This window comes from Pelodiscus sinensis, chromosome 8 (assembly GCF_052426305.1).
Source record: "Pelodiscus sinensis isolate ZL-2025 chromosome 8, ASM5242630v1, whole genome shotgun sequence".
Lineage (NCBI taxonomy): Eukaryota > Metazoa > Chordata > Testudines > Trionychidae > Pelodiscus > Pelodiscus sinensis.
In genome coordinates, this window is record NC_143059.1 from 16,530,041 (window position 1) to 16,545,611 (window position 15,571).

General features: G+C 40.8%; 1 protein-coding gene across 3 annotated transcripts in view; it reads right to left on the reverse strand.

Annotated features, from left to right (window-relative positions):
• The window catches only part of OGDHL (oxoglutarate dehydrogenase L), a 127,069-nt gene that overhangs the window by 31,198 nt on the left and 80,300 nt on the right, over positions 1-15,571 (reverse strand). For all 3 annotated transcript variants that reach the window (XM_075934808.2, XM_075934807.2, XM_006112394.5), the window contains exons 14-16: positions 15,207-15,335; positions 11,424-11,574; positions 3,604-3,731 (exon numbers count right to left, since the gene is read on the reverse strand). In XM_075934808.2, coding sequence (XP_075790923.2) covers positions 3,604-3,731; positions 11,424-11,574; positions 15,207-15,335 — 408 coding nt within the window. The remainder of the gene's footprint in view (positions 1-3,603; positions 3,732-11,423; positions 11,575-15,206; positions 15,336-15,571) is intronic.

The window sequence follows — 15,571 nt, forward strand, 5'->3', positions numbered from 1 at the left end:
TAATACTGTCACATACAAAAATGTTGTTTGAATATTAACCTTCAAAATGGGCTCTTTAAAGTTTCAAAAAATCTCAAAAGATAAAACTGAGCAATTCTTATTTTTAACCGTATATAACTTTGTAGATATGAACTGGAACAAGATGTTGATTTCTCTCCTGAGGAATAATCTATTCCGTGTGCACAAAGATTCCTTACTACTTAGAAGCTATGATATTACATCAATAAACAGTCCATTCAAAAAACTTCCCTTAAAAATGTTACTCGCAAAAAGGATTAGAATGACAAATAAGTTATATTTGATCAAAGTTCTTAATAAAAGAGGTAAACATCCATTTGGAGCTCTCTCAGCTGAAAACTATTTATAAATAGAGATCTGTGAAGGCAAACATTTCCAAGACCCATGATACATGGTAAATGCTAACAAAATTAAAGTCATTACAGCTAAAGAAAGAAGGAAAGGACTTAACTATATTAAAATTTTAACCCATTCACATACAAGATGGTAATTTTAATAAAGATTTTTTAAAAATTAGGTTTGTCACACTTATCCACTGTAAATTGCTCTGTCCAGTTTATTTCCTTCATTGTTGACAAATGCCATAGTTACATATTTTTAAATTATGTTTATCATCAACATTAGTAATATTCATTTGTACTCATGTAGTACCCTTTATCCACAGATATTTAAGAGGAATTGCAAAACATTTGTACTACCTTTTAAAAATGTATAAAAGGAAACTCATGGTTTCCCTGCTGTTTTCAAAGCCTGGAAATAGCAAAGTTGAATGGCCACATTATACAAGGCTGTACCTTGATCTGCCAGGTCTCAATCTAGACTGAGGGAAGAAGCCATGCTAATTTAAAAAATACTGCTTCAATGTCCACTTTTTTCATAAGCAGACATTTGGCTGATACTTGTGAATTTATTTAAAACTACAACAACAAAACCTAACTTGTGTAGTTGCAGAACTTGAATTAGTATACCAATTAGAAACACACAAAGGATTTTAAAATATATATCATAAAAATATACCCATTTACAGAGGGACAAACTGAGGCACAGACTAATAAGTGCCCCATTCTGAACATATAAGAGCCCTCACCTCCTAGGCCTATGTTTAACCATACTGTCTCACTCCATCTGAATTTTAACAGTATGACCTAAATAGCATTTTATATTTTTATATATATGTAAAAATAGAATCCTCAATAGGATTATAAAGTCAAATAGCCACATAGCACACTAATTTTATTCTAAACTATCATTATCTATTAATTCTTCATTTTCCTCTATTTTTTGTGTTCATTTGCATTGTGAACTGGATATGTAGTAAATTATTAATCTACAGAGTCAATAAAACTTCTTGATATATTATTAAACATTTCCATTTTATTTTGTACTTCACATAAGATCCTTGCTACCCACACTGTGTCTTCGTGAGGTCATCCATTCACCCTCAGCTGAAGGCAAAGTGTCTGGCTAGTGCCAAAGTATAATTTGATTCACCATGACAAATGCAATTTCTAACAAAGATTTGTGACTTCAATTTATATAGTGTATTTGTAACAGCACTCAATACGTGTACGGTTGAAGCAGGTTTTCATATCTATATTCCAAGACATCCTTAATTTTATTTGTAACGCCACCACACATCCTAATTATTAACAACTTTGTAAAGCCACATATATAGCTCAAATCTTAGTTAGTGAGCATATACCCTCAAAAGAACCCCACAGCTCTATGATACAGAGAGAATTTTAGATATGCCAATACATGAGCAGGTGGAACAGTCTAAACCAAATTAAATTCAATTTTGAATCTGACTACTTTATAATTCTTTTCCATAGAATTTTTGCTGATGAATTTCCACATATGCTGCTCTACATCCTTCTTCTAAAGTATGTTTTAAATATAATGACTTTGCCATTAGTATTGAACAGAAAATTGTACAAGATAGATGCCTTGTGTGTTTATACTTCTTTCGTGTTCAACTAAATGAATCTCAAGTACAATTTCAGAATTTGCACCCTTTTATTTTTTTCCCCCCCACGATTAGGTTTTAAGCAACTGACAGGAACATTGGTGGGGAGGAATCATTTTTATATTAGGTGTGTAATGATGCTACAGTTTGAGCAGACTACTGCACATGATATTTTATATGTGGTCATCAGTCTCAAAATTAAAAAAAAAAAAAAGTTAAATTGTTACCAGTCTATTTTGACTATTTTAGTGCCTTTTTTGAAAAATGACACAAGGGACCAAATCATGGTCCATTACAGAAGGGTAAAATTTGACTTAAGGTATACATTTACATAACACGGCATGATCATCATAGTTCAGTGCTCTTTGGTTTAGAATTAAGGATGTTAAATATTGGTTAATTTAACAGTTGATTAACCTCATGAATTCTTATAGGTTAGTCGACTATTCTATAGTCCCCGGGGGCAGGACTGGCAGCCAGTGCGCTCTGGCCTCACTTTTGTGGAGCTGCCTCAATCTCGTGGGGTGCCAGGTGAGAACTGGTCCATGACGGGAGCCAGTTTAAAAACCGGCTCCCCTCTCAGACCTGCTGCCTGTTACCCTGTGCTGCTGCTTCTGATAAAGAGGCAGCAGCGGGGGGTCGAAGTAGCCCCTGTGTAGGTAGGGTCTGAGCTCCTGGACCCGGTGCAAGCCAGAACTGAACCGGGCTGCTGGCCAGCCTGCTAAAAAAATGTAGTGGGGGAGGTGGAAAGGGAAGGGGAAGAGTGTGTAGTCTATAGCATTAACCAATAAGCTTTTGCTTATCAGTTAATCAACTACATTATTACATACCTATTTAGAATATCACCTGGTTCAATACTCACCAGGTTTCACAGTCTGTTACCATCTAGTTTATGAGTTCAGTCATTTTGGCTTTAGCAATGACACCCAGGTGGTATTCTGCTACAGAAAGGAATGTATCTATGCCTTACCTAGCCACCTAGACACAAGTGATATCAGTGGTAGCTCAACCAATCACCATCCTTATTCTGTAGCTAATTTGCATGTTACAACTGCTTTAGTTATGAAAGAGCACAGATGTGGGATTACTAGGCCCACTGTCATACCAGTGCAATAGAAAGAGCTCTCAGTTACTAGTTGTATAATAATTGTAAAACCCCACCTTATTCAAAGACAGACAAGTGACTTAAATAGAATTACTAAGATAAATTTGACAAGCTATTTTTTCAGGAGTTCAATTGAAAAAAAAAAGATACTGATTCGCAGTCACATTATTTAATTGTCATGCCCTCATCTGACACTTTTTGGTTCCTACTAAAATGGAAGCAGAAATGCTCACATATGATGAAAAGCTATTTGTGTTGCATTTCCAGCTTGATCAATTGCAGGAAAACATCCAAAATGTAATAGAAGAGCTAGTAGGCTCAGATAAGAATCTGAATGTCTGGAATCTTATCAGAACAGAATCTCTCAATATGTGCAGGTTCAACCATCTTCAATTTACAATCTAAACAAAATTGCTCTTATTTAGCAGTCACCAAGTCCCAGATCTCACCTGAGACATCTTACTGCATTAAAAAACACCCCACACCTGCCCACCTGGCATTTTCAGAGACTTACCTAAAACGCCATACTCCGAAAGAGAGCTATTGCACACAGTGTAGGGGGCTTGCTGCTCCCAGAGGTGATTCATGGGAACACATGTCCTCTTGTCAACTTCTTGATCATGTAGCACATGGTGGCGATGGCTACCAAGAGATGTACACACAAATGGATTATTTGGTTACTTGCTTTTATACGTTGCCAAAGATTAAGTTATCTTAAACCTTAGAAACTATGTCCTGGCATCTGTGATCTGAATCACATAGATGCATACAATCTCTATCACCACAGAAGAATAGGATATTCACATGACAATGAATGTGTTGGTTTTGTTACACAAGGGAGTTGTGAAAATGAATCAGCATCACTGCAGTTTGTGCTAAAAATATTTGTACACGTAATAAAAATGTAGATCTTTTGTTGTTACTACTCAGTTTTTAAAATAACATACCTTCTCTATCGGATAGAATACCGTAGCTTTGTTACTGGGTAATAGGCACAGAAGTCAGACTGGCATATTTCTGCACTTCATGCAACGCGGAATATAGAGACCACTGTACAAATGGTAGCCACTTCACAGGTTACAATGAGCTGTGAAATTCTATTAGTTCTCCTCATAGGATGACTGTGGTTTGTTTTTACAGCAAAATTTCACCTATTATTTTTTAAGGACGAAGACTTAGAACAGTTGCATCCTTTTCCTCACTTTGCACTGCCATTCCCATTTTTTACAGCTCTCCAGAACTTCATTAATCAGCATTAGAATGGTGCACTAAGGAACATTATCAAAACAGAGATGACTGAAGTAATTACTGTAATCCATTAACTCCCCGAGCAAGACTAACTGAGTGAATCACACCAATATGTTCAGCTCTACAACCACTAAGGTAAGGAGGGCTATTACACTGATAATAGCTATTATGTGCTGTGTAGCTGCCGATGCTGAACAAATTAGAGACAGACTCTCTCTGTAGTCCCTTCTGTTCTAATGCATCTTAGCAAAACAGCTCTCAAATCTATATAGAAATTAATTAATAGCATAAGATCAGGGACATGCAGGATTATTGAAGAGCATCACTAAAAACAAGGAGAAAAAGTAGCTCTGACTAAGGCAGGAATGCTTTCTTGATGCCCCCTCCCCTCTCCTCCACTATCAAGGGGAAAAATAAAACTAACATGTGGCATGTTTTTTGGGAAGACATTTAAGTTCCCTAGTAGGTAGTGACTAAAGCGTAGCTGGAGAGTCACTTAATCAGAATTAGATACACACAAAAAAAATCAAATCTTGATGTTGCTTTGACCTGAGGCAGTCTCTTTGCAACTTTTCATGCTGATGCTGGTTCAGGTTCCTCCCTCTACTCATTGTTGTCCCTCATTCTTAGGTGCAAGAAGAGAAAGGGACTGTACCTTTATCTGCAGCAGTACGCAGCTTCCTTTCTACTGCTAATTAATAACATGGAGCACTGAGGTGGGAAGTATAAGGCTCATTATGAATTCCACTCTTAGTTGATCTGTGTGTGCAGTGGGGCTGACAGACTTGCTGGGCCCCTATGTAAGAGTGGGGCCAGCTCTGCACTCCTGGAAGGGAGAGGGCCTCAGGTGGGACTGGAACAGCTAGTTTTCAGTGCCATGTGGAGCATGCCATGCTGCCCCACACCTCAGGCAGCCCTCAGAGCCGCCCAGAGCACACTGTGGTGCTCTAGTGGAGATTTAAAAGGCCTGACGCTTCATCCGCCACCACTTCTGTGGTAGTGGCGGCGGCCAGGAGCCCCATGCCCTTTTGATTCACCAAGCCCCAGGGCAGTTGTCCCCCTTGCTCTCCCCACCCTCATCAGCAGGTATCTGTGTGTGAGGACTAATGGGGTAGTGTCCCCTGAGAGAACAAACAAGACTCCTATAATTAACAATGGGGATCATGAGTAGAGGTTGCTGGATACGGGACAGCACTCTATCTTGCTCCAGCTCCCTATCTAGCCTTTGTTGCCCAGTGTCACCACAAGGATCTGGCTGAGTCCTGGGATGAACTAAGTTGTCATGGAAAGTACTGCTGACTGCACTACAGCTAACACCTAAGGAGGCTACAAGATAGCAAAGACAGTAACAACCACCTGCCCTGATGTTCTCGTTATGGAAGTACAGTAATTCTAGCACTTATCAAAGCTAGTGAGGTAAAATTAGTATTTAAGAGTAATCACAGGCTGAAGGAAGGTACAGTAGACATGGTATAGCCCATTCGTCAGTCTGTCGTAGAGGAGCTTGTTTTAATATCAATGCATAGGAATTTCGAGAAACTCCTGTTACTGCTCATGGGAAGTACACACAGTTAACGCATCGGGTCCCATAATCAGTGAGCAGAGGACAAGATTTATTTAAAACTACACAGTCTTACATGTGCTCTCATCTCCGGCTGAAATCAGTCTTACATGTTAAGCTTTACAAATTTCTATAGGATTTTTTACTTCTTTTAAAATACCACTGTTGGATATACTATCATCTACTCTTATTTTTGGGAATACTTTCTAATTTTGTTCCTTATTGTCCAGCTCTTCCTAATCAATTACAATTAAGACCTATCTTCATTCCACTCTAGCAAAAGCATTTGGCAGATCATTCACACTGCTACAGGCAAGCATGAGCTTAACAGTAAAGCAAGAGCAGCTACTATTAATCAAACTGTTATGTTCACGGAAGGCTTCAGTGTTCAACTCCACAAGCATTCATGTTATTTAATTTTTACTCATTTTCCAAAAGACTGATCAATAAATTCCAGAGCTATAATCAGAGAGCGTAGGAGCCTCTTGCTAACTTAGGAGAAGTCATCAAACTAGCTAAGTTTTATGTAGTTTTTTGTGAGTGTCCCCTATAGGTATGTCTACCTGGCAGTTGGCAGCTGAGAGTCCCAGCATGGGTACACATACTTGTGCTAGCTCTGCTTGAGTTAACGCATGAAATATGGCACGGACACTGCAGCTTAAGCAGGCATCTAAGATTGGACCTGGGGTCAGGTGAGCTTGGAGTCAGGTGGCTTCCTGTGCCACAATGTCAGAACAGATAATTTTAGCATCTGACCTGAGTCCATCCACCCTCGCTGGGAATCATACCTGACAGCTGCAATTTAGTTATAGTGGCTGCATAGCAATAAAGGGTGTAAGTTATTTACTTCTTTACACATATACTGAAATCAAGCTGTTTGTTTTAAAATAAAACATTAGAAGAAAAATTTCCCACAAGTTCTCTCAATCAGAATTTTGAGGAAAACATAGGCTGCTACTATATTAATCAACTGTCACTTTAAGAGGGGTCGCTAAATCTCCAAAGAATTAAGCATCCTTAACTCCTATCTGAATTTAACAAGAGCTGGGGGTACTGAGTATCTTATGAAGACAGTCTAACATTGGAGCTAGGAAGATAAGTTACTGAAAGTATCTTTAAAAAAAATGCTTCCCCCAAGGATTCCATGAAATTGGCAGTAAAAGATGAAGGAGAAGAAGAAAGCCTCAAAAGGTCTGATACTAAATGAAGTTAAGCAGAAACATGTGGAGCTGCATACCAGAAGGAAACTGGCTAAGAGGCCAAATTGGTTCATCATGAGCTACCACAGGCAATCACAATCAAGCATAGGGCAGCTGCTAGTTCATCCAATACCAGCAATGGGATCCGCATCAAAGGATTCCATTAAATGCATCATTAAGCTTTTACACCACACAGTCAGAGCAGGGCAGGAACACCACTTATATTTTTCAAGTGATCAAATTCTGTATTCTGTATTCATTCATGTCTAAGACTCAATGTAAACCATGGTTTACATAGAACTGCATATTTCAACAGCAGGAAGGCAGAGTAATTTTTTCTTGTTGTGGAAAAAAAAAATCTTAGCATTGAGTATTCAACTGCTTGTAGCAGGGATGGAGAATGGGGAATGTCAGTACATGCCACTGTCCATCTGGCTCAGCTCCAGCCTAGACTTCTTCTTGCCTGCTTGGATGGCTTGTGAGGAGAGAGGAGTGGCACTGAAAACATGCAGTGATTGGAGGCCCCTCCCCAGATGCCCCACAGCAGCTCCCAGCAGGCCAGGGAGAGACCACTTGAAGCATTGCTCCATCTTATCCAAAGATACAGTGCAAGGAAACAGTGTTGCCTGTCTGCATTTGTAATGTGGATCCCTGAACAGGGGGCAGGACTGTTTTGCATGCCAGGTCGATGGCTCTGAGCTTCACAGTGTTGATATGAAAGAGAGCTTTCTGACAGGCCACAAGCCTGAATTTGAAGCTTATCAAAATAAACTGCCCTATCCCCGAGTGGAGACATCTGTCACCAGAGTCCAGGTAGAAATGCTTAGAAGAGTACTGTATTGCACACTTGAGCAGATGCTTCCAACAGTTTAAAAATAAGAAAATGATTTCTTGGGGGACCATGAACACTACGTGGATGTGGTGTTTCTTAGCTAGATATAGATTTCAACCACACTTGCCTGGAGCATAGGTGAAGTCTGGTTTGCTGTGCAACAAGTGCATAAGATCACAGAAACAAGAGCCAACATTTCACTAATGTTCTTGGGAGAGCTTGTAGTTGGTAGATGAGACCTATTATGAAATCTCTGCTGTGGGAGGTAGGCCTTGTCCTGGAGTCTAACACTACTGCTATGAGCTGTGTTCTGATGAGTCAGTGTGGATTTCTCCCTCTTTACATAAGGGTAGACTTGGATCCCTTATTTCTTTAGATGAGCTGCCAGGACCGATGAATATTTCTGAAACTAAGGAAGAGACCAAAAAGAGTAGATCTGTACTGTCAGAGAGATGTACCTATCAGGAATCTTAGGTTTTTGCTATGGGCCAGATGGATTAATACAATGAATTGGGCATCTTGCATGAATGGAGCAGTAAACCAGCCCTGATGATCCAATAAGAGGATTACAGTACGAAGATTTGTCATCCTGAAGTTGAAGTGTCAAATGAAGATTTTGAGATGTCAAAGGTCCAGGATGGGCTACAAATACCCTTTTTCTTTTTGAAAAAGAAAAAAAAAAAAAGAAATAAAAATCTGTTCCTGAGCTCCAAGGTTCCATTGCTCCAATTTGTAGAAGGGGCCTACTTGTTGTAACAGACAAAAGAAGGGTACCCAAAATGGGTGTAGAAAGAGAGAGTGGGAAGGAAGTGGAGCAGAACAGGATATCTCTTGCCTGCGATCTTCAGAAACCAGCATTTTGAGGTAATTCTTGCCTATTCTGAAAATAAAGCATCTGTCTGAAGATGCTAGAAATGATGGAAAAATGTAAAAAAATGCTCTAGTAGTTTTCTGGGGTCTTCTATGATGGAATCAGACCTGCTGCCAGGTAGAAACTCGAGACTAAGGGATGGGGGAGCAGAAAAGACCACAGAAGGTTGTCCATGATGGAAAAACATGTCTCTTCCTCAGTGGCTGATGGCAACATTAGATATAGGAGGGCTGTCTAGAAGTCTGCTGCTAAGGTGCTCACATTCTCCTTGGGTTTGGTACCCAGAGGCCCTATACCAAGGTGCTTGGAGGGCAAGTTGCCTGAGTCTTTTAGGTGGGGCATTAGGGGAACCCATGCCCTCCTTCTCCAGTAAGTCCCAGCACAGGAACCATGTCATTGAACCCCTGAGTGGAGGGGGAGGGTTAGGGTTCTCAGGTGGGAGTTTAAGTCTACTGCCCATGGCTCCTTATTACTGTCCCTACAGTTTGAGATGTAGCCCTTGTACTCCAAATAATGGGAATAACTTGCCTCCAGGAGCACCCCCTTCGTGGACCCAGAGCAGAGCCCTGCCATGATCCTGGATTCTCCCTCAACTAAATCCAAAATCTAAGCTTCTCCCTCCAATATTCCCATCTTGAAGTCTTGCCATCAGCTTAAACTCCACTCTACCCTCTTACCTCATGCCACCCAGGTTGTGTTCAAAAGTCACCAGTTCTTCCTTCAAAACATTTCTAAGATGCATTCTATTCTTTCTAACCAGAAAAGAAAACTCAAGCCCTCAGTACTTCTCATCTTCATTACTGAAACCCCTCTCCTTCTCTCCTCCCTTCCCCAATACATTCAAAATGTAGCTGATAAAAATTACTTTCCTCACCCACTACTTCTAACTATGCTGCACTCAGTTACTTGTCCTCAAGCAAAAGGCCATTCATAAATCTGCCCCCACCATAATAACCATAACCTTCTCCATAGTCAAACCCCAGGCCCGGGCAAAATACAGCCCATGGGCCGGATCCAGCCCATTAATGCACTGGATCTGGTCCATGGATGCTGCAAGGAGCCCCAGGCAGACACCCTGCTTGCCTCGCCCCAACCACACACCACTCAGAAAAAGCAGCTGCCAGGCCATTTCTCTTTCATTACTGAGCCCAGAAGGGAGGGGGGAAGGCTTAAGGCACTGCCCCCACTCCCAGCACAATCCTATTGGCCTGTTTCTTGTAGTTATTCACACATGCACAAGGCCCTGCAGCCTGTGCGGGGGCAGGGCAGGGCGCCTGCCTGCAAAGTGTGCTGGAGCTGCTAGTTGGGAGTCACCCAGGTAAGTCTCCTCACCAGAGCCTGTCTCTGGCACCCCAACCCCTCCCTACATCAACCCTCTGTTCCCTTCCTGCACCTATATCCTCTCTCAGATCCGGCATGCCAATTCCGTGCCTCAGGTAACAACCCAAACTCCTGCACCTCAATCTCTTGTCCTAGGTCACAACCCAAACCCCTGCACCCCAGGTCACAACCCCTTCCTGTTGTAGGTCACAACCCAAACCCTTGCACCCCAATCCCCTGCTCTAGGTCACAACCCCTTCCTGTCCTAGATCAACCCTAACCCCTGCACCACAGGTCCAGTGCCCCAGGTCACAACCGCCTCCTTCATCCAAACTCCCTCCCAGACCCCACTCTCCCTTTTGCACTTCAATCCCTTTCCCTATGCTCCCTTCTGCACCCAACCTCCATCCCAGTTCTTGTGCTTGCTCCATTAATATCAAAGAGTACAGCCCTTGACCACTTTCCAAAATCTTGGAGTGGCCCTCCCCCATCAAAAAATCATTGCCCACCCCAACCTAAGGTATAAATTGACCTGGGAATGTGGCTGGTCCTTTGGGATTGGTAGAACCTGTTTGGATTTGGTGAGAATGGTTTTCATAACTTCTCATCTGTGTGAGGTGCAGTGCTTGTTTTGGCACAGGTAAAGCTGGAGTGTGTAAGGGGGATTGCTAGGGTGACTTCATGCTGGTCAGAGTGGCAGCTTAAGTGTTCTTTATGACTGGTTTGGTGTGCCGTACAGAGGAGGGTCCCCAGTCTTGTGTTGTAAGCAGCCCTGTTTCTAAGCAATCTGCCCTAATGGGACCCTCTCAGCAGCGTCCCCAGAACCGGTCATATTACAAGCTAACATATCTTTAGTTAGAAAAAAATGCAAATATACATACACATATAAAAGTTGTATACACCATTCCCCTCCCCTTCGTATGTAACTTCTCTTTGGTTTAAGCTCTTCAGGGAAATGATTGTGTTATCATACAAGTTTAACACCACCTAGCACAACAATTTGAACAAGTCCTCTGGGCACTACAACAATATAAATATTAAACCACCATTACTATTGAATACTATATAAATACACATTCACATGCTGATAATTTCATATCTTACTATCATATGGACGTTATCTTTAAGTATAAAAATACAAAACATGCTCATATCTAATTGATAGACACACACAGCATGCAAAACACATTTGTAATTATTTACTGTGAGCTGTAATTCCTTTCAGGGCATCATAATCCATAAGAGAATCCCAAATTGTATTTTCGGACCTTTTTTTTTTGGCAGCAATCAACTTGGTACTCACCTGAAAGTTCCCCTTTCCACATCCTGCCCACTCAGTCGGACATGGATCCCTTCTTTCAGCAAAGATCCAAAAGCCATGTATTCTCCCAAGGCCCAATCAACAACTCTGTTCTTGGTCATTTCCAATCGGCTTTTCAAGATGCGAGAAAGTCCTATGTTGGGATAACAGTTGGGAATTAGAGGGCTAGCTCACAAATGTTTCACATGACTATTATATCCACCCCTCTCAGAATGCAAAGGCTGGGCCAGGAAAATGTGTCAAGTTTGAATGGATACTCCCACACTGACCCAGTAGTATTGGCATATCCAGACCAGCAATAGCACAAGTTTAAAAAGCACACAGATCCTAGTGCATCCAAGAACACATGGCCATCCTTAAAATACAGATTAAAATGAGGGGGACAGCAATAGCTAGCTTCTCAGGCAATAACTGACAGAGCCAATATTTGATAATATTCAACTATATCATTTATTTGTATCATAGTTTAATGATAGGAAAAAGAGGTCAGATATAATGTTAGCCATGAAGATCATTGTGCAACAATACAAAGAAGCCTTTTAAAAACAGATTTAGTATTATTTAAAGAAAATTAAAATTAAGAGACTAGAGTTTGTTGGTTCCATTTTTGTATTTTACACTATTAGACTTGTCTCAGTACCAACTTTTGTATAATTTGAAGTGCTTATGGATTTTGCACCAGCTGTTTTCCCTCAGGGAAGATCTTGTAATTTCTTTAGTTTTTGCAATTGCACAGAAATTTTAAAGGAAAAAAAAAATCACAAGGTGCACCCTCAGTGACTTCCACAGGGAACGAAACTGAAAACTTCTTATGTCTGCGTATATCCATTTGTGAGAAAGCAAGCTCTGCAAACGGGGTGTCATTTTACTCTATCCTGTTTCTGCCTCCATACTGATGCTGTTAGGAAATCTTGCCAGTGGCCCCCCTTTGCAACACCTCCAAAATCCATCTCTGTTTCTCCCCATTCCTACCACAGAGGCCCTAGTCCTTGCCAAAAAGCACATCTCATTCCAATTACCACAACCGTCTCATCTCCAGCATCTTGATTCTTTTCTCTTTAGACTGCTTTGAATTGGTCCAAAATGTTCATCTACCCTGTCCGTTTATCCAGCATTTCCAACCCCACTGGACCTTCCTTCACTAACTGCTCAACACTCATTCTCTTCTCCTAAGTTCTCCACATTTAGCTTCCACTTCCACACAGATCTCACTTCATCTAACCCTTGTTCCTGCCCAGGTTATCCCTTCACTATCTCGTCATCTTCAAGTTGTCCCCCAGGAAGTCCCAGTCTCCTGAAAACTCCTTTTACAGACTCAAATCAACCAGTTTTTCAGCTCTCTTCCTTCAAACCACACCTTTCCCAGAAATGTCAATATCCTCTCTGTTCCTGATGATCAGATGCTCTATTTCACCACTCAACTATATACTGTTTTTAACATGCCAACCCATGTCACTAATTAGTACACTAATTATACTGTCATCTCTTTGCAGAGGGTTCTTGTCTTCAGATCTCTCTGTAAAGCACAATATTGATGAACAACATAACACGTCTTCTCATCAAGTGACACACATTGTACTGATGTGGCTTTTACAAAAAATCTGTAGGTTCAAGACTATTGCAAATGTATCCCACTGCTACACTGTGTACAATCTGAATTTCCTTCCTGATAGGCAATTATAGTTAAACTTATAGTTAAACTTAGACACATTTTTTAAAGTTAATTAAATGCCACTAGCACACAAACACTGAATATGTTTAATTGAAAACATTGCCATAATGACTTCTTGGGAATTTTAAATCGAATAAAACACTCCCAAACAATGAACTCAAGATTCAGTCACCAAAAAATACTTTTTAAAACAGCTCTTCTATAGTTTATGATCACAATTCACTCTAATGGAACACTTGGGATCCAGGTTGAGAAATAAACCTCCCCTTGTCAGAGATTTGCAAAATAAAGTTCTATCAATCTTTGCAAGGCAGAGTCATACAGACTGGTCACTTGCTACAGCTACTAGCAGACAACCTGAGCAGTGGCTTTTGCTCTGGAGGCAAAGCACTGACACACATCTTCATGTAGCAGTTCCCATTCCAATTCCCAAATCCATTTCATTCTTCATCTATTCTGGTGGCCTTTTGAACCAATTGAAAGAGTTCTGTGGTCAGCCGCTTGAGCACTACTGTCTACGTCCACATCCAGACTAAAAGCAGGGGAAATCATACTTGTAGTATACAGACCGTCTTAGAGGAATGCCACCCCACAGAGAAAGAAAGAGCTATGTTTAATTAGAATGTGTATAATCCACACCTAAAATTAATCTCCCAGTAATATTAAGTGTCTAGTTAATTAATTAACTAATCAAAGTGTCACAGCAATCCAGAGCCACTTGCACAAATGCACACCAGACTTTGAAAGTTAATACGGTGATCACTTCAATAAACATGCTAACAATAATTAGGGATCCCTTTAACACTGCCTATTACTTGCAATACTCCCGAAGGCTGACATTGGGAGGTTGCAGGATAGATACTGACATGTTTTTTTGTTTTTTTTTAAATGGCCATCGTGGAGAAGAAGATTCTCTAGGGAGCAGCCTATGCTGAAAACAGCTCTCACACTTAGGTCAACTTCTTTCACCTGATATGAACAAGGTGAATGGGGTTATAGGAGTGCCGGGAGGTTCCACTCTTCCCGCAAACTGAGCATACTGCCCCGAATGCCTCCAGACTCCACCAGCCCAGGGAGAAAGAAATCATGCTCAGAACTTGTCAAGCTACCCACAGAACTACTCACATGTTTTAGTTTTAAGAATTAGAGTTAATAGTTCAGGATTAAGCCCCTTGATATCAAGAGCTACCAGATTTTTTTCAGAAAGTCTGACTCCGTAGCAGGACTCAGGGTGACTGACAGTCTTGCTGGGTCCTGGGGCAAGGTCAGGGGGGAAGAGGGAGCTCTGTGCTCCCTGTCAACAGGCCTGAGAGGATGGCAGAACTTAAAGTAGTCACCAAACTACCTATATCATGTCTGCCCACAAGCTCAAAGAAAGTTTGACCAAACTTGCTCACACAGTACAATGATGTGTCATTTAGCTGTACCAGAAAATGATTCCTTGAAACAAGCAGTTTTGTCTAACTGGACTAAGCCATGTTCTTATAGGAAGAGAAAATTATTTACTCACAAGGAAAGCATCATGAAGAGTGGTTTCCATAATCATAACTATGCCTTCAGTATTATAATGACCTGTTCAGATCTAGAACTCCCATTTCAGAAAGCAAGTTCAATTTGTACTGGTAATACAGGCATCTTTTCCTACTGTGTTAAAAGAATGCAAGCATATGGCTATCTGCACATACTTGTGAAAACATACTGCACTGCACATCCAGAAAAGAACAGATGCCTTGATTAGTCTAGGTAGTTACAGTCTTGCCTTCTTTGCTAACTAAGAAAGATTTAGCCAGCTGCAAGTTACAAAGACATTTTCACCTCCCTCCACATTACTAGACCACTCAGAAAAGAAGTGTGATGAGTTAGGAGAGAGGTGCTATGATAACAAAGGAATATTAATTCTTGATTCTAGAATGTTCACTGCCACCTTCTCACCTGTCAATAAGATGGCAAATGTGACCTATGAAGGCAGCTCACCAGCTCCTTCTTCCTCCTTACCAATGCACATCAGGCAAGCAATCACCCTGCAACTGATGTGCAGAAAGACAAAGAAAGCAATGTCTGACGTTTCAGAAATAGCACAGAATCGAGCTGACCTCCATGTATTTTGAAACCCTCGAGGGGCACAGAGCTTGCTCCTTTGCCAATGTGGTTCAGCATATCTTCTGGGATGCCCGTTGGAGGACAAGTCATGCTCTTTGGTTCTCCATCTAAATTAAAAAATCCTGGAAGGAGAAATGTTATAAGGCACTCTGAATGAATAGTGGCTTCTAATTATTAAGAGAACCTCTACAATACCTGCAATAAAAATCTACGATAATTTTACTGTTAAAAACAAACACTCTTGAAAACGGGTGGACATTTTAACAGCCAAGAGCAATTTGCACACTTTTTAAAATTAGGGAACCGGTTATTTCCAGGCCCTATAAAAAAACCAAAACAATTCTTGATCTCACATGCA